Source organism: Buteo buteo, chromosome 22, assembly GCF_964188355.1.
Source record: "Buteo buteo chromosome 22, bButBut1.hap1.1, whole genome shotgun sequence".
Classification (NCBI taxonomy): Eukaryota; Metazoa; Chordata; class Aves; order Accipitriformes; family Accipitridae; genus Buteo; species Buteo buteo.
In genome coordinates, this window is record NC_134192.1 from 22,722,094 (window position 1) to 22,740,806 (window position 18,713).

An 18,713-nucleotide genomic window follows, 5' to 3' on the forward strand; every position below is an offset into this window, starting at 1 on the left:
GCAATATCAGCTGAAGGGCAGAATCAGAATTTGAACTTTTTATGCTGTAGAGAAGCTCATTTTGCTTAGTCTGTAAATCAAAAATAGCCTAGTGCTATAAACACCTTGTAAGAGAAAGCTTAATAAAGATACATAAATAATTAAATGCCTACATAGGAATTTTTAAACCAAGAAAAGAGAAAAAAGATCTTTGTTCTGCACTGCAAAAGTGCATAAAGGACAAAATTTCTATAAAGGATAAAAGGAATAAAGCTGAATATTGTAAAATAAGGATAATAGTGTAAAAACCAGACTGATATTTATCAGCCTTAGTTCTTTTTTTCCAAGAACCAACATGAAACTGAAAAGGAAAAAAAACAAGAGTTTGCAGAATGCTACTACTCCAGGAAGCCTTTTAAATTAAATGAGTTCTATGATTGGTCTACTGTGAGGTTACATGGAAAACTGTGCCAGCATAGGACAGAGGCGGGCAGTGCAGCCCTGTATATTGGAGGCAGGGCCAGTTTAAGGTGCTTACAAAAACTACAGCTTTAGCTAAACTTTCTTCTTGCTTTCCCTCCTACAACATTTTCATCTTTCTCTTTTGCTTCATTCCAAGACAGCCCTGCCTGTTCTCTAACCTCTCCATGTATTCCAATAACACTATTTTGCCTCATCAATATTTTTATCCACTCACAAGATGAGAAGCTCACTGTAAATGTTTGTAAAACTAATTTCCACTCAGTTTTTCTGTGTCTTACTTCAGGGGCAGACACTGTCAGAGACTATTATTTGTATATTACGTAGCACTACAGACCAAATAAATTAATTTTATGTACCTGTGGACTGTACTATATTACAATTAATTAATAAATGTCAGTGATGATAATATTACTACCCTTATTTGTTCCATATTTGGTTTGTTTAATGTTATGAATATTTCATGTTAATCACTAAACAACTTTCATGTAACTAGCTGTCCTTTAAGTGAAGCAGCCACAGGACAGGATCTAGATATATTTGTATGTATTGTAAGAACTTGTCCGTGAAAGGTTTTTGATCATTCCTATTTTAATCTGTAATAAACTGTTAGCAGTAGTTAAGCTGTTTCCCATTGTGGCTTTATTCTTTTGTTTAACACTTGCATGGCGGTAAATAACATGACATGAAATAGTCTACTTAAAAGCAAAAAGTGGATTATTTTTAATTTCACACTGTCCTTCAATCTATCCAGGCATATGAAGATAACCAAAGTCCAAAAATCTTCCGGTTGCTCCCAGAGAAAGAGAATACACAAAGAACAGAGAGGTAATGCTGAAACAATTTTTCTGGTGAAGTAAAAGCTTAGCAATGTTTTTATTATTGCAATTTTTAAGCAACAGTATGAAGAGGACTGAGCGGAAGATAACCACTCTTACCTGTTGCACAATGGTTGTTAGTTCCAGGCACAGTTGAACAATGTTGTTTTTCAGCAGTGAGTATTCTGTCACGCTGACAAATGGAGACCTGTGACAAAGGAAGGATGGGTTTATACAGCATTAAGGATTATAACTCCTGTTTACAGTATAAGCAGATACATGTAATATAGAGATCAGTCCTACACCACAGAAATGCGAAACACCTCATCATGACAATCTCCAGCAGCAAGTTACACAATTTTTGTAAAATATGCCTTTGAAACAAGAAACGGTGTAAGCAGGAAGGATGTAAACTGGATTTTGTCCAGAACATCAGAAGTTATCATTCTTGGGGGAAGTGGAGATAGGACCTTCCAAATAATTGTAAGTAGTCCAGATTTCCTTTGTACAGCTCATTAAAAAGACAGCATTTCCAGTACGACATCACTCTTCAGCAGCAGCTAGCACCTTAACTCAGAGAGCAAAGTAATGCTTACTTAGTCACCAACAGCTTCCTGCACACTTGGATTTTCTTCAGGCTTTCCAAATTCTAGCTGAATCTGACCCCATTTGAATTTATAAGAACTGACAAGGTCATAGCCCGAGAGAATATGACTGCTGGCATTAGGTTAGGAAGATGTCACCAGGATTATACAAATCCTGTAAAGGAGGGTGATTCACTCTCACTGTGATTTCTAAGGTGCCATTTATACATTAAAGAGCATTCAGATTCAAGATAAAGCTATCCATTGCTATAACTCCAAAGAAAGAGAAACAAACCATAAATGCTCTGATACTATTTTATGTTTTGGCTTCTGTCTTTCCACAGTCAAAATTTTAACTACTTTTATTCAGAGAGATACTTTTAATCAAATTCTCAATTCGTGGATTAAAAAAACACAGTGGCTGATTGTTGAGCATTAACAAACACCACAACTGTACTAACACATCAATCGTACTCTTGATAAAAACTCTAATAAGAAAATTTAATTTTCAGACTAAGCAAGTACTATAATTTATTTTGAAAATTCATAATTGATTTGCTCAACTACAGCTTTTCTGTGTCTTTTTGAAGGCTGAAGGACAGTTCAAACTCCACAATCTTTTCTTCCTTACCTTCCTTCTGAAATTACTGATGAAGTTACCACTTGTTGCAGTGAGATGCCAACTTGGAATAGCACAAAAGTATTCATTTCACACAAAATACTACCAGACTGAAAGAATCTGAAGCAATAACTAGAGGAAACTTGAACACCCTCCTGACAGAAAAGGGTACTACATTTTGCCTCCAATATTTGAGAAATTTGCAAAACAAAATTTAGAGCTAGAAATCCAGAACTGCCACTTTAATATTAGAATAAAAGGGTACAAGAGAAAAAGAAAGAACAAATACAAAACAACCCAAAGACTTATTTCTTGATCCTTCATGCATAAGAATAGTAAATTACCTGTCCAGCCAGGCTAGTAAGTTCTTGGCAGCACCAATCAGGTCAACTACAGAGGTAAGAAAATCATTTGGCAGTCGTCTGGAGGCCCTGCCATCGTAATGGCCACTCCTCCTTCTACCCGTTATAAAGTTCTGAAGATTTTTGGCTGAGGCATTCAGCTTGTGAGACAGAGTTCTCAGGTTTTCGGTCTCCAAACCATAATTCTGAGGGGAAAGAAGAAGATACATAAGTGAAATAGCGTGTTGTCAGCTACATGAACAAAACTGTGAGGTTAAACATTCTGAATGGCATTGGCTGAAAGGATAGGATAGTTATGGATGCCTGGTGGTAGACTAAGCAACAGGCTACTTTGTTTAGAACATACAGGATGCATCCATCCTGTCAGCACGACAACCTCCGTTGTCATCAACACTCACAGTGCTAGAGTCCCCGGACCTATTGGTCCAACTAAGTCACTGAGGGGAAGGAAAAAGAATCCCCAAATGCTGGCTCTCATCATCTTACCCATTTTCAAAAAGTGAAGATGAGTCAGTCCACTATACCTTACCTGCTACGATTCAGGATTAACCAACCGTTTGGTGTATGTGTTACCTCTGAGAGCAGGTCTTTACGAGTCCCACTGCACTGGATCTCACTCAGATTTGTGTTAGTCCCTCCACTAACTTGTAGTAACTTTGCCTTAGCAGAACTTCCCTAAAACTGTGAAAAAAGTATAAAATCTTACATGGCCTCAGTGACAGGCTTTTACAGGAAAATTCCTTCCTGAACCCTGCTATTGTTGGTGAGCAGCTGTCCCATATGTAATGTCATATGGGAACAGTCAAATCAGGTCAGAGCAAAGACATGGTACTCCTGTTTCCAATGACTGCATAGAGAAGCATCTGAGAACGGAGCAGGCATGTAGTAACAGCTGTTAGTGGTTTAGAGACTTCAGCCAGTGACAGCGTCTTCATATTTAACAGTTCTTAATGGATTTTATTCCACTGTTCTAATTCTGATGGGGTGTTTTGGGTTTTTTTAATCTAAGTGAAGTTTTCCATGCACAAGTCCCTTCTCCCTTTATCCACATTCCTTTATCCACGTCTTTGTCCTTTTATCACCAAGGCAGTTCCCCACTTAGAGCCAGGTAACAAGCACAAAGATATCTCAGCTCATATACATTAAATAATTCACTCAAATTCACATTGAAAGTCTCAAACAGACTGAATTGAAGCCAGATTTCTTGCTGCCACAACAGGATGTAGCATATGAAAGAATTTAATAAGCACTTAAACAAAATGAACTTTCAGAGTATGAATTGATTGCCCACTATTAATTTCAACTATGCATATGTTACAGAGGATGACTGATCATCAATATCACATTAATTTTTCTGCCTAAACTTCTTCCTCAAAACAGAGAATAAAGAACCACAAACAATACACAGTAACAATGGACACTAGTATGGATATTTGTACTAGAAATAATAATATTCAACACTAAAAAAGGAAAACGTACTGACCAATAACAAGCTTATGAAATGGGATTGTATAGTAGTCAAACAAAATACAAAAAAACTCTTGGTAATGTTGTTTGGACCACTTATAGCTGGTACTTAGGACCACGCCTTCTCTACCAGCCACTCTCCCCCTCAAAGTTCACTCTCAAAAATAAATTAGGCCCCCTGCCTCAAGCTTGGAGGGCAACTGACAAGGAATGGAAACACTTTGCTATCTTATTTAGCTCGCTACAAAGAACTTAAACTTTAAAAGAATTTTACATACTAGGGACAGAATTAGTTCCATTGTTATATACGTATCATGCCTAAAGCATCACAATCAGTCAATAAGGTTTGGAAGCATCCAGTTTAAGATTGAATAGTGAAACAAAAGAAAGTTACATTTGTTTAGCTACAGGTGAGAACAATTCTCTTCATCATTTTTCTGGGAAAAATACTGTACAGTTAGCAACAGCATCGCTGAAGTCAGTCATTCTATTTTGGAAAAGTTTAAAGTTAAAAAGCAAGTTGTATTTGATATTAGTATGCCATCTGTTTAATATTTGTGGCTAATCTTTCTTTTATTGAAGCACCGAAGGAATTCCCTCCCCTGCTCTATTTTTCTCTCAACTTCTACTCGTGCCAAGATGACGAGCAAGTGGATGTATTGGGATGCCTTTACCAGCTAGCAACCAGCTAGGCAATGCTCGGTTTCCCCTCAGAGAGAGTTTCATTTTGCACACTCAACAACACATTATAAGGATGATAAACCAGATCCTCCTGTTTTTATTTCCAAGGCCAACCTTGCTTATCCCTGCGGAAACAAGCAGAAAATGTTTCTCCCAATAATTCATTATTGCATAAAAGCTCTGGAAACCTGTCAGTTTACTTACAAGAAAAGCTAAGCAAGAAAGGAAAGAGTTTGACCAGCGAATCTATAAAAGCCAGAAAGTATGCTAGATACTAACAAGTGTAATCAACTGGAGTGATCTTCTCAAGTCATTGGAAAACACAGAGAACTGAACAGAAAATATATCTGAGGAAATACACCTAGTGAACAAGTTCGCTGTTTCATCTTAGAGTTTATTAATTACATGCTGATGGCAACCTCAATGTCAATATAAAATTTAAAATATAGCAGAATATAGATAAAATACATCCATAAAGATAATCAGAAGATGAATGGAAATTTTTCAGCACAGTAAAAGCGCTGATGGAAGTTAGTGGTTTAACTGAGACTTAGAAAGACACAATAAAGGGGAAAAGATAAAAATATTACAAAAATGACAGTGAATCAATATCTGTAGAAGACAGAGACATTGCATTGCTCTAAATTTAAGTTTGCCTCAAATCCACGATGTTAATTTTTAAATGAAACCACCATAACCAACTATAAATTGGGGCAAAGAGTGGTTAAAAATAAACCTTGAAAGTATCACCTTCGAGCACCTCATCCTAATTTACTGCACCACAGCTCACCTCACATCAGCTGCACGTGTTTCTCTCTCCGCTGCCACCTCCTGTGCAATCTGTTTGCCAGGCTGAAGCGCTGATGCCATGAAGCCCCACAAGCCCCACAGCGGCAGTGCATTAGAAAACTATTGAAGGAAACTATGGCCGCTGTCGAGCTTCCCTAGTCAGCAACCAAGGTGATGGGATATAAAAGAGATTGTTCCAGAGAAGAAAAGAGCAAACAGGTGGGTATACACACAAATTTGAGCTGCATTGATTATGATTCAGCGAATGTGCTTGAAAACACAAATAGAAGAGTTGCAGCTTATGATAATGAGCGAGTAGGTGGGTAGCCTTGTTCTGTATATATGACACTGCAAGAAGTATCCAGATCTCAGTTCTAATTCCTGTAGGCATCTCATCTACATGATGCTAACTGAGATAGTCTCAAACCTGCCAGACTAAATCATTATCACAGCTACCATATCAGAGTTCAGTTTTCACAGCCATATATTCTGCTCTCACTGTGTTAAATATGTGCTGTTATTGTGAGACACGCCATAGAAATGATGCTCCTGAGCCTGTAAAATTCTATCTCCTGGCAGGTGATTTCTTTCTTGCACAGTAAATCCTGGATATAATTTCTGGTTTAAAAGGAAAGGAAAAAGGAAAAACATCTAAAAGGGGCAAGAGGGTGCCATTAGCATAGGCAGGATTATTTTTCATACCAAGAGTAGGGAAAAAAAAGCAAGCAAGGTTTGCTCCATTCCCTGGTTTTGTTTCATGATGCTTAGGGTTACTGCACAGTCATTTTTACCAAATTACTCTATTAGTGGAAAGTGACATACAGGTTTAGAGAATGAATACTGGCTATTAAAGTGACCCCAAACACTGTCTGTCTAGAACTACACAGCCATGCAGTTTGTCAAATTATCACAAAATCTGTATCATGAAACTGCTTGGTGAGAATAGAAAGTAGACTAAAGCCGACAACACTCCATTTCAGTAAAACGAGCCCGACAGGTATATTGTAGAAAGGGTAACTCCTGGAAGAAAGGGCCAAAGTAACAGCACACCTTGAACCCAGGAAGATGTGACTTGTAAATCCATTAAATGTTTACTTAAGCTTCTTCACACAAAAGCACTGTTCAAACAGTAAGAAAATTCTGTATGTTCACTGAGTGTGATATATGATAGCATTATTACCTTCACACACACAGAAAGAGTTGCATAGAGATTATCTGATTTGTTCAGTGACAGACTGATCCAGTAGTATATTTTAGGTTGGAGCTCAGCAATTCCTGATGCCCTATTCCATGACAGGAGTTAAAAAGAAGGATTTCAAGAGGTAGAAATTAAAACGCAAATGTGAGATCAGAGGCAGACAAGCTTATTATAGAAGAATATCATTAGCAATAATGCAAAGATGAAGCTGTGCTTGAAGTGACACTTGTTAGTGAGATGTACAACTGACTTCAGTTTAAGGATAAGTCTGCTTGCTGTCTGTAAAACACAGTACTCAATTTTAGCAATTTCACTCTCTAATTTTCCCATTTTCAAATTATCAGTGAGGATTCCTGTCATCCCTCTAGTTCCCCTCTCCTGTCCAGTTTGAGATGCCGGTTTAGGTGTTCTTAGTGATTAGGGTTATTGTAGGGTGGTGAGAGGGAAGAGACAGGCCAGATCCTGGGCTTTTGCAGTTGATTGTCTTTTTTGAAGTACAGAAAAACCAGGTGGCTGTTGTCAGAAGCACTAGAATTCAGAAGACAGGAGAGAATACCAGGGTTTTTTTAACAACCTGAAATAGACTGTTGTTTTTACTAGTGCAGAGTGGGAGATATGATGTAAGAGATAAGTTATTGAATATTCCATATAGATAAAAATGCATACTGGAAGTTGAAAAATATGAAATCTGCCTCCAAACAGATATTTCTTCCTTTTTGTGTCATAAATGCAAAATGCAGAAATAGCTGAATATACTGTGACAATGAACCCTCCCGCTCTGTGTCTGTATCACAATTCTAGCTAAAACCTCTGCTTGTTTTGTACATACATTCTGGTTTGAAGTTCCATTTTTAAAAGACAGTGGGAAAACTGAGCAAATTTTTTTATTCATCTGACAATGTAACACCTGTGGTTTTTTACATATTCAAAGTGGAATGAAAAAAAGTCTTCAGCTAGGGCTTAGGGTGTTTTCCTGTCTTAATGCAGGTATGTAATAACATCACAAATTAGTATTTTATGCTAGTAACACTACCTGTGAAAATTTTAGCTACTAAGACAAAATAGGCCAAATTATTGTAACAAAGTTACATGTAAAAAATAAAAAATAAAATGGAAAAAAAAAGATAATTGCTAATCAATTTTTTGTAAATACTAACACCTGAAGATCAAAAGCAGAGCAAGAGATACCTGCAATATGAGTATTTCTTCTGTGGAAAAACCCCCAGCATTATATACTTAAAGGTACTAATATAGTGAAATTGTTTTGCTATAATGTGACTTACAGAGATAAAAAAATGTGCGTACATTGAAATTTAGTTGACACAGGATATAATTTAAGCTAAATAGTTTATATTGCCTAAGTGATGACTTTAATTTACCTTAAAAACAGATTTATTTTTAATTATAGCAGCTTTTCTTTATGTTGTCATTCATGTAAATAGTTGGTGTAATGTATGCATAAATATGTATAAACACGTGGATGCATATACAGCTTTTTCTGTAAGTGATATTTTGAGAACATTACAATTTTCAGTGAACTGTAAGGTTCAGAGAAATAAAAGTGCGGAGCAGTAAATCTGACTGAGAAGATTAAAGGAAACAACCCTGACAAATTCAAGCATCTTACATGAAACTGACTATGTTAAGGCATTTAAAATACCACAACCTAAATACTGTGCTACACTCCCATTTTTATGTTTCATGCCTAAACTTAAATGAATCCCCCCAATTTATCAGTCCAGTCCAACTCTGGTAGCCATAACTGCAGGTCTGGGTTTCAGACGACAGCTGAGGACCATTAGCAAACCCACACAGTAGACATGCCTTTGCTCTGCGAGTGCCACCCTGCCCCGAACACACAAACATCCTTAGCACAGCAGGCTGCTCCCCGCTCCCCCTCCCAACCCACCCTGAAAGCAGCACATCTGGACTCATGGCACGCTCCAGCTCTTCCTCAGGGCTCAGTTTCCCAGTTGCTTTAAGCTGACATATTTGTCAAGCGCCACGGAAGGATGCTGCCATGGTCTCTTCCTGAGTCCCAGCATCACTGTACAGTGAGCAGGGTTAGGAAACTAATTTAAAAGCTCCATCTTCAGGCACATCTTCCCCACTACAGACTGGTTTTCGACCGATTCTCAGATTGGACGTAAATTGACTGAACATTATGGCGGACTTGCAACATCTGATGCGGCTCTGCGGGGATGCTCTGCCCCTCTTCTGCTGGGAAAGCAGGTCTGGTCCCTCCCAGGCTGCCTGCTCACCCCGCCAGCCCTCCTCTTCCCCGGGGACCTGCACTCGCAGGCTCTCCGTAAGACCTCTCCCCACCTGTCTCCCTGGGGCACGGTTGCAGCATGGGGCTCTGAGATGACTAGGAAAGAAAATTCCCCAAAGCAGCTCTGGGCTTTTGGAATCGCCTTTGGGAAAACACAACACGCCAGATGGGATACCACAACTCCCTGCTGTCTACATTGCCGTGTATGCTGCTCCTGCAAAGGCCATATCTTTGCAATGAAAATTACAGCGTCTGTGATAGCATATAGTCATTTAGCACTTAATGTATAAAAACAGGCAAACACAGCCTGTTTAATGAAAGCAAAAATCCAAAATAATCATACACCATGATTTTAGCATAAATAGTTCTGACACTTAAATAGAATGAAAATCACCAAAACACACTTTCTTTTTTTTTTAATTTCCCTTCTAGAGGTATGTTTTTAAAGGTTAAGAGCCTAACAGAAAACACAGCAGAAACCGTATTCGAAAATACTTGTCTCTGTAAACATTTCTTTGATTTCATCAGGTAGCTCTGTTAAAATTTTGTGGTGATATTTTTAGGATACAACTTAAAAGTGAAGTTATCAAAATAGTATGAAGACAAAGTATGTGAGGCAGTGCATCTCCATCAGGCATGCCATTTTTTTCCTCTTTAAAAAGAATTTACAAGCTGAATATCCTTTATATGAAGAGCAATTTGAAGGAGGTTAATATAAATTTTTTCATGTAAATCACAAAGGTCCTTCTTTTGAAATTATCTGAACAAATAAACAAGTTTTACCATAACATTTAAAATACTAAATTACAAGTATGTATTAAACCTTGGTTCCACAGAATATGGCCCACTTTAAGCATTTATTACAGATTTCAGATAAAGTGCTAAAATATCTAGATTGGTACTCCATGTGAGCAGAGGTGACGTAAATTCAGCTGAAAGAAAGAATAAATTATACCTTGTAATTACTGTATTACATTTGGTAGTGTTAAATTCTGCTGGAGCAGTATGCAGCTAGGGGGAAAAAAAAATTACTTGACTTGCAGTCTGCTAGCAGTTACACCTTTGGCATAACTAGTGCTTACAGCATACTGGTTTGTTGTGTTTTTTTTTAATTGACCTATCACTTAATTTTTGATGCACTGTACTAAATGCATTGTATACCTAGCCCTGGGGAAAACGTAGTGCTTTATTGCCTGTGACCGTTTGCTGATTACCAGTGTCTGAAGGCTCAGAGCTGAGATTTTATTTAGAATCATAGAATAGTTTAGGTCAGAAAGGATCTTTTAAAGATCATCTAGTCCAACCCCCCTGCCATTGGGCAGGGACACCTTCCACTAGGCCAGGTTGCTCAAAGCCCTGACCTTGAACACTTCCAATGATGGGGCATCCACAATTTCTCTGGGCAACCTGTTCCAGTGCCTTACCACCCTCATTGTAAAAAGTTTCTTCCTTATGTCCAATCTAACTCTACCCTCTTTCAGTTTAAGAGAGTTACCCCTTGTCCTGGCACTACAAGTGCTGGTAAAAAGTCTTTCTCCATCTTTCTTATAAGCCCCCTCCAAGTATTGAAAGGCTGCAGTAAGGTCTCCCAGAGCCTTGACTCTTCTAGGCTGAACAAGCCCAACTCTCTCAGCCTTTCTTCACAGGAGAGGTGTTCCAGCCCTCTGATCATTTTTGTGGCCCCTCTCTGGACCTGCCCTAACAGGTCCATGTCTTGTACTGAAGACCAGAGCTGGACGCAGTATTCCAGGTGGGGTCTCAGGAGAGTGGAAGTACAGAATCACCTCCCTGGACCTGCTGGCTATGCTGCTTTTGATGCAGCCCAGGAGACAATTGGACTTCTGAGCTGCAAGTGCACATTGCCAGCTCATGTCCCATTTTTCATGAACCAGTATCCCCAAGTCTTTTTCTGCAGGGCTGCTCTCAGTCTGTACTGATGTTGGAGATTGCCCCAAGCCAAGTGCAGGACCTTGCACTTGGCCTCACTGAACTTCATGAGGTTCACACGTGCCCACTTCTTCAGCCTATTAAGGTCCCTTGGGATGGCATCCCTTCCCTCTAGCATATCAGCCACACCATTCAGCTTAGTGTCATCTCCAAACTTGCTGAGGGTGCGCTCACTCCCACTGTCTATGTCATTATTAAACAGTATTGGTCCCAGTACAGACCCTTGAAGGACACCACCTGTTACTGGTTTCCATTTGGACATTGAACTACTGACTGTAACTCCTTGGATGTGGCTATCCAGCCAATTCTTTAACCATCTAATAGTCCATCCATCAAATCCATCTCTCTCCCCAACCCTAACCTAAAAGCAGTCTTGGACGATGCCTAAAAATGTCCTCCATCTAAAATGAACTAACAAAATCCATTAGTGATCATATGAATCAGTATACAAGTTCAGGCCGAGAGACTGGAATCTAAAAATTAACACATTTCCTGAATGGTAAAAATGGGACAATGATTATAATAAAATGCAAGTTTGGCAACATTTAATGAAAAGTTAAACAAAATAAATCAAAGAAATAGTGTAAGTTTTATTTTATTTTATTATAAGGAAACTCTGTGTCAGATGTAGTTCATACAGTGTCAGACTTGTCACTGCACAGTAGTGTTTTAATTGGGTAATGATAGTAATCACATACTCTGTCAGCAAAGGAATGAGGCATCTGAATAAGAGGCAATTGAACCCAACATGACCTAGTTCTCAGAATGTCTTATCACAAACCTCTACTTCTCCTTAGTTCAACTTATCTGTCTGTCGTAAATGTCTAGTGGAATTACTATTATAATGGTCATTCCAGTTACTTTATAGCAAGGAGATGCTGTACTGCACACTGAAATATAATAATGCACAATATTGTACCTATTTTGATATTAATCAGGATTAATTTCCCAAATTACAAAAGAAGCCTAGCTTACTAAATAAAGTTGCTTTGCTCTTCATTAGGGAAAGGAAAAGAAATTGAGGGCACATCTGGATATGTGCTACTTAAAATATTCAATAATTTATATTTTTTAAAAGTATATAAAATCCTAGCCCCTGTTGTTTTGCAAACTATAAATGTATTAAGAAAATAGATTCCAACTTAATGGCTGGGGACTGCAGTTCAAGTAAAACATTGCCCAAATTTGTTTCAGCTTTTTCTTTAAAAGCTCTTCTCATTCTAAACCAGTAAATTAGCAACACTATATTCTACAAGCAATCCTTCTCACTATCTTTAATAACATTTGCCTATCAGTTTATTATGACAGTTAAACTGCAGTATTATAACCTAGTTTATGTACACAGAACACAATGACATTACATAAAAATAAAAGTATGGAATTTATTAATAACTATGGTAATACTATTCAAATATGCAACATCAAAATACAAATTAGAGTATATTATCTCAAACACCTTGATTCTTTTGTGCGTGTAGCTTTCCTCCCCCTTGTGCTCCCTTCCATTATAATTATCCTACACTTCAGAAGCAAATTGTGTCACAATTCTTTCTTGTCTCCTCAGTCTATAATTTGGAACTTGTCACAGCACTTCTAAGCACATCATATACCTTCCTATTATCTTGTAAATAGATACATTAAGTAGATATTGTGCTAAGATTAAATATTTTAACCTTATTTAAAAACTTAACATTTGCATTATATTTTTTACTTCCAGAAGACGCTTTAGCATTTCCATTGTAATTGATATATGTCAATGTAATCAAGCATAATTAAAGTGCCTTGAAAAGTATTTTATTGAAAAAGCCATGCATTTCTTATTTCAGTTAAGAATTAGAACATGGTAGTCTTTCCTTTAAAAATCAGACTCAAAAAGACTATAAGACCAGCCTCAGAAACAGTTTTTTTCAGAATATGGTATTTTAAAAACTTGTTAAATTTATGTTTAAGCGTTAAGAAAGTTAAATGATGGACACCTGGTAAGAGTAACTGAGTTAGAGAAAAGCAGAAGATGAGGTTATATTCCTGCAGGTACCTCCTCTGAAAACATGAAAAATATAGGGCTAGGCTGGACCTTGAAATGACTATGGATAAAAGATGATTAAGAGAAGACCACAGACATAAACTGCACAGTATAGTTTCTATTATGAAATGGTTAGCAAGATCAAGAATTAACCGGTGCTCTTATCTCCTGCCCAAACATTTTTTAAGAAGCTTTTACATTGTAGCTCTTGCTATAGATCTCTGAACAAACTGTGTAAAGCCTTCTTGGTCTGCTTAATCCTAATGAAGTCAACGCCATTTAAATTGTGTAATATCCAAATACTGTCTCTCATTACATAAGCTTGAATAAACTGGAACATCTTAATGTTTCTGTTTATGTACGATATATATCTATCCATGGAGAGAGAGTGAGAATATATTACTATGGTACAAGTATCTAAAGCACAAAAAGCTATGAGAAAATTAAATTCATTACATACAGCACAGGCATTTAAAAAAGTCCTACAACATTAAACAAATTGAATACACAAGTATCTTTGTCAGGCTAATCAGTGTGAGAAGCGTGCATTTTCTTAAAATGCATTTTAAAATTTTATCTCACCACATACTGTGTGACCACACAGTATGATCCAGCACTTCATGACACAACATCAATGTAATTTTTGGTTAAAGATCTGTAAAAACACCAAATCTGCTATTCAGTTATGTAGACTGCTTATTACCATAATAATGTCAAGTATAAAGAAAGTGTACTTTTATGCAAATAAAAATGCCTCGATCACAACATCTGATCCCAGATGACTTGGGCCACTCGTCTGAGACTTTCAACACACAGAAGGTTCACTTTGTAATACACTCAAATATATTTTTAAAGATCATGCCACTCTAATTCTGCTAGCCATGTTCAAGGAATACCTAAATTTCATTTTTTCCCTGTATATTTTTTCTGGTTTCTTCCTTTCGTTTTCTCTACCCCTTGAAGAGATTTTTTTTTTTTTCAACATCTAAAACCTTACTATATTCTTCACAGTTTTAGATTACTCATTCAGCAAGTACTTGAATTTTTTTCTGTTTTTAAATAGTTGAAATATCTATACCTTGCTATATATCACATATATATATTTCTGTTTAATAAATAACTATTTAAAACTGTAACCTAGACTGAAGGGGTGTAATAGGGATTATAGAACAATAGTAGGAAGGACTGATGTTTCAAGATTTTATTAAACAATATGCAGTCAAAACAAATTTTTATTATTTTCTAGATTGAAATACATGATCTAGATGTAACAGGTATTTGTTATACTGAAATCATCTGACATTACAAACAGAATAGGACTAATATATTGGGGATCAGCTGGTTTATATTTTCTACTTTTTGCTTGGAATCATCTGAAACATGGAAACACCTATTTATCTATTTAATGCCCACTCTCAGAAAAGCTTTAAGAAAGCAAACTTAAGAGAAGGGGTTCCCTCTGAAAGGAGAACTCATGTCTCATTTCAGTTGTAAAGTGGAGCATGGTCATTTGCATGTCCGAACCATCAACAGAATTAATTCTGTGGAGGCAATGTACCATCAGTTGCAGAAACAGGAGCAATTGATCCTAACCTATGCTTAAAACAGTACTTTAGTTTATCTGGAAGAGAATGCTTTTACTACTTTTCCTTTGAACTTCAGCAGCATCCCTCTGAGCTGTTCGTAACTGCTCTCCCACTGCCCTAATTCACATTTTCTGCTCAACTTTATCTTCACAAAGAGTTTAGATCTAAACTCCCTGGAAGTAAATTTGCATTTAAAAAAATTCTCCATTTCAAAATGCTTTTAATGTTTTCTCATATTTTTTGAGCAAAACCTTAATATTACAGCAGCATGAAATAATGATACCTTCTCATAAACATACTAACATAAGATGGTGAATGTATTGCACCATCCATACATCATTTGTCCTCTGTCAAGCTGACATCTGTGCATATTTAATAGCTTCAATGTCAACTCTCTCAAAAAATACCAGTACGAAAATAAAGCTGTGGCAGCATTTCTTTTCTGATACGCACAAGAGCAAGACCCGAGAGGATGAAGGAAGTTAGTCTATTTTGTGGCTTCTTTTCACATCATAAGATAAATTGTTTCCAATTACTTTATTTAAGTATTAAGGACTGATCTGCATATGGCTTCAATTTAAAAACATATGTAAGCCAGACATCTGTGATGGCTTGACCTCTTCCATACGTGTATGAAAACAAGCTATGCAGAATATGCTGATTGGGGATACCATGAAAAATAAGCAAGACCAAAGGATGACCTAATAGATATTACCTCCAAAAACATATTAGACCATGATCTGCTAACTTGTGAAAATGATTACCAAATATTGCCTGCATTAGTGATTACCATGCCTGCCACTGTTGTTTCCCCATGTGCGCCATGCTGCATCCTACTGCCGATACTTTATGCCTCAGAAATACCTAAATTACACTCAAATTCTTCTTTAAATTTCCTGTTGCAAATCCAGTGACCTCCACTGGCTTTATCTCAAGGACAAAATATCTCAAGCCTTTATTATACCTTTCCAGTACTCGCTGATCTTTACTCATGTGCTGCATTCTTCCCATGTGTAGTACACTGTTTAACAACCACAAACCTTTATTATTTGTTACTAAAACCTCATGACCAATTAAACTTTGCTATTTATTTCATAATAATCAGTTTTGTGTAAGAACCAACTGTCCAATCATAGGAAGTCTCATTTTCTCAATTTTTTTAAAGTACCTCTTAAAATTAATTATAAGGCAGAAATGCAAGATTACAGAGGATAAGATATTCAGTACATAACAAAATTAGAATTTTAAACAGTGCTGAATTATTCAAAGTTCAGAGAATAAATGATAGGCTTGTCTTTTGGAAAGATAATGTCGACACTGACCATTTCACTTAAGTCAGGCATTAACTTAGGTTCTTGCAGAATTGGTAGTTCCATGTGAAAATTACATCCATTCAGAAAAGATATGTTACATATATTCATAATAATTCAGAGAGAAGCATGCAAAAATTAAATTAGTAACAAGATTCTTTTGAATGGGCATTAATGAGAATATGAAAAAAGTTAATTTATCTATTTTTATCGTGAATTTGCTGAAGGCTGCTCAAGCAACTCACAGTCAACAACAATTACATGAATATGCAAGTGCATACATATATTTGCATGCATATGAATTTATCTATAACAATAACTGATCACAAATAATTACTCAGGAATTCAGACAGCTTACAGCAATTAATATTGTAACAGAGTGGTATGAAAAATAACTTACTAGGAATTTATGAAAGAAATTGCTCCTTGCAAATAAGAAAAACAATTTTTCATAGGGAAAATATGTCATCATTCTTAACTTTCACCGATGGACTCCCCGTATTTCCTTTGCACAGAGAATCTCTATGGTATCGTGCTTCCTACTAGTGCAATGCAACATGCATTACATCATTCAGTATAGATTTCAAATTGGGATCCTAAAGAAAAGATGAACTATTGCTTTCTGGAAGGAAAAGATTTTGCAGATGAAACACATAAGCAATAAATAAAATGTAATTCTTCCCAGTGAAAAAAGAAATCTACAGCCTTAGAAGAGAAATTAAAAGCTAATTTTAAATGTTCATAATATTGTTTATACCTAGTTATTTAAAATATCATATAATTAGTAGTGCAATTATTTTTCATTAAAAGACTAAGAATTGCCAGTGTATTTCACATGGACCATTACAGAGACAACAATTTCTTTGATGTTTAAGACTTTGAACACATGAACAAACAAAGAAAATTTCCGTGTATCACTGAACTTTTGGGTTATTTTAAAGAAATTTAAATTTTATGTTAGTGGAATAAATTTTTTTTCATTTAATGGGGAAAAGTTAATCTCTCCCTGCAATAGTGTGTATTATTCTTCCTTATTGTTCCAAAAATAGAATCCTGTACCTTCTTTAATCTAATATACCTTCCCCCTACTATTTAATGTAATTTCCTAGGTCTGAATCAATATTCCATTAGCTGGATTCAGTCAATGAACTGTCTTTCACTGCCTGCATTATTCTAGTTGTAAGGTTTTCAGTGCTGGCACACCGCAAGCATAAGTTATTGCCATACTAGCAAACCAGTAGTCCCGCACAGATATTTCTACATGCTGCTTTAAAAACCACCGTGTAAGGAATAACAAATTGTTCAGTGAGCAGCGGTACTGAAAAGGCCTGATTTTCAGTGGTCTGTCCCCTGTTCGTTCCCACATCCCCTTCTTCACCCGACTCCCACGCCAATCTGCGTAGGAATAGGGGCTGATGGCCCAAGCTGTGGGAGTCGGGGACAGCCCCCTCTGAGCTGCAGTGGCCAGAGGCACCGGCCTGTCATTTGCCATGTGGCTGATGCCTCTCCCTGAGGATCAAGTGCATTTTCTCCCAGAAAAGCACTGTTTTGGGAGCCATCCCTCTAGTGACCTACTGACTACCATGGCACTTGCAGGAATCCTTGTGGACTCACCGTTCTGTCGAGTTTGGTTGAGATTGGCTAAAACTTTCAAAAATTGTTAAGGTTGGTAGAGGGATGAACTGGTGCAGACACAAGCAATGCACAAGCAAAAACCGCATCTGCTTAGAGAATTATTCTCACTTGGATGTTTCTCTCACCCACAGGTGTATGGGAATTCAAATAGCTTTGGTAAAGACTTTTAATAAAACATGCTAAATCCAAGTTATCAATTTCAGCTGGCTAATGGATTTAAATTATATATTAAAATGTTTAATGTAATAATATACAATTAAGTGCGTTTATGTAGCAATACACTGAAAACATATGCTGGCTTCTGATGGAAAGCATAAAAGCCCTCTGTGCTGCAAGTCATGATTCTGGAAAAACAACATGTTTTCCTTCCATACACCCTGCTTGAAGTATTATTTCTGTGTTTGCAATAAGAGATCACAATGGAAGAGATACCACTGAGCACTCCAGAATTTAGAACTTAAAATTACTGAGTTTAACTCTTGTACAAAAGGATGGTGTTCTAGTGGCATTTTTATGAGATCACAGCATACTTTGCAAGACCTGTGTTTCTATGGTTTACTAAATGGAGCACTAACTTTTCCAAATCTCATGATGAGAACAGGCAACAATTTCCAGCCGTGTCTATTGCAACAATGATTTGAAGTCAGCAGTAAGAATTATTTAATATGAAGCATATCTGTAATGGTCTAATAAGTATGTATAACATACAAGACAACATAAGATAGAACAGAAAAGTTACCAGTATTGGAACAGTGCTTTTCTGCCACTGCTAGTTTTCCCCTTCTTGTGTGTGAAGAGTTCAAACAAGAAGGGTAAAGACTATATAAGCCACTGACATGAGACTTGTTTTTACAAGTCAGTGCACACATGGACATCTGAGCACAGTAAATTAACATGGATTTGCATCAACAACCAGTAATTATGTTTTACGTCAGCCAATAAAGAGCAGAAGAATGATGAATT

The 18,713-nt window shown here is 36.8% G+C and overlaps 1 protein-coding gene across 1 annotated transcript in view; it reads right to left on the reverse strand.

Annotated features, from left to right (window-relative positions):
• The window catches only part of LOC142043039 (connector enhancer of kinase suppressor of ras 2-like), a 207,787-nt gene that overhangs the window by 106,492 nt on the left and 82,582 nt on the right, over window positions 1-18,713 (reverse strand). Inside the window, exons 3-4 of the mRNA XM_075053707.1 lie at window positions 2,825-3,027; window positions 1,398-1,485 (exon numbers count right to left, since the gene is read on the reverse strand). Of these exons, the coding sequence (XP_074909808.1) occupies window positions 1,398-1,485; window positions 2,825-3,027 (291 nt within the window). The remainder of the gene's footprint in view (window positions 1-1,397; window positions 1,486-2,824; window positions 3,028-18,713) is intronic.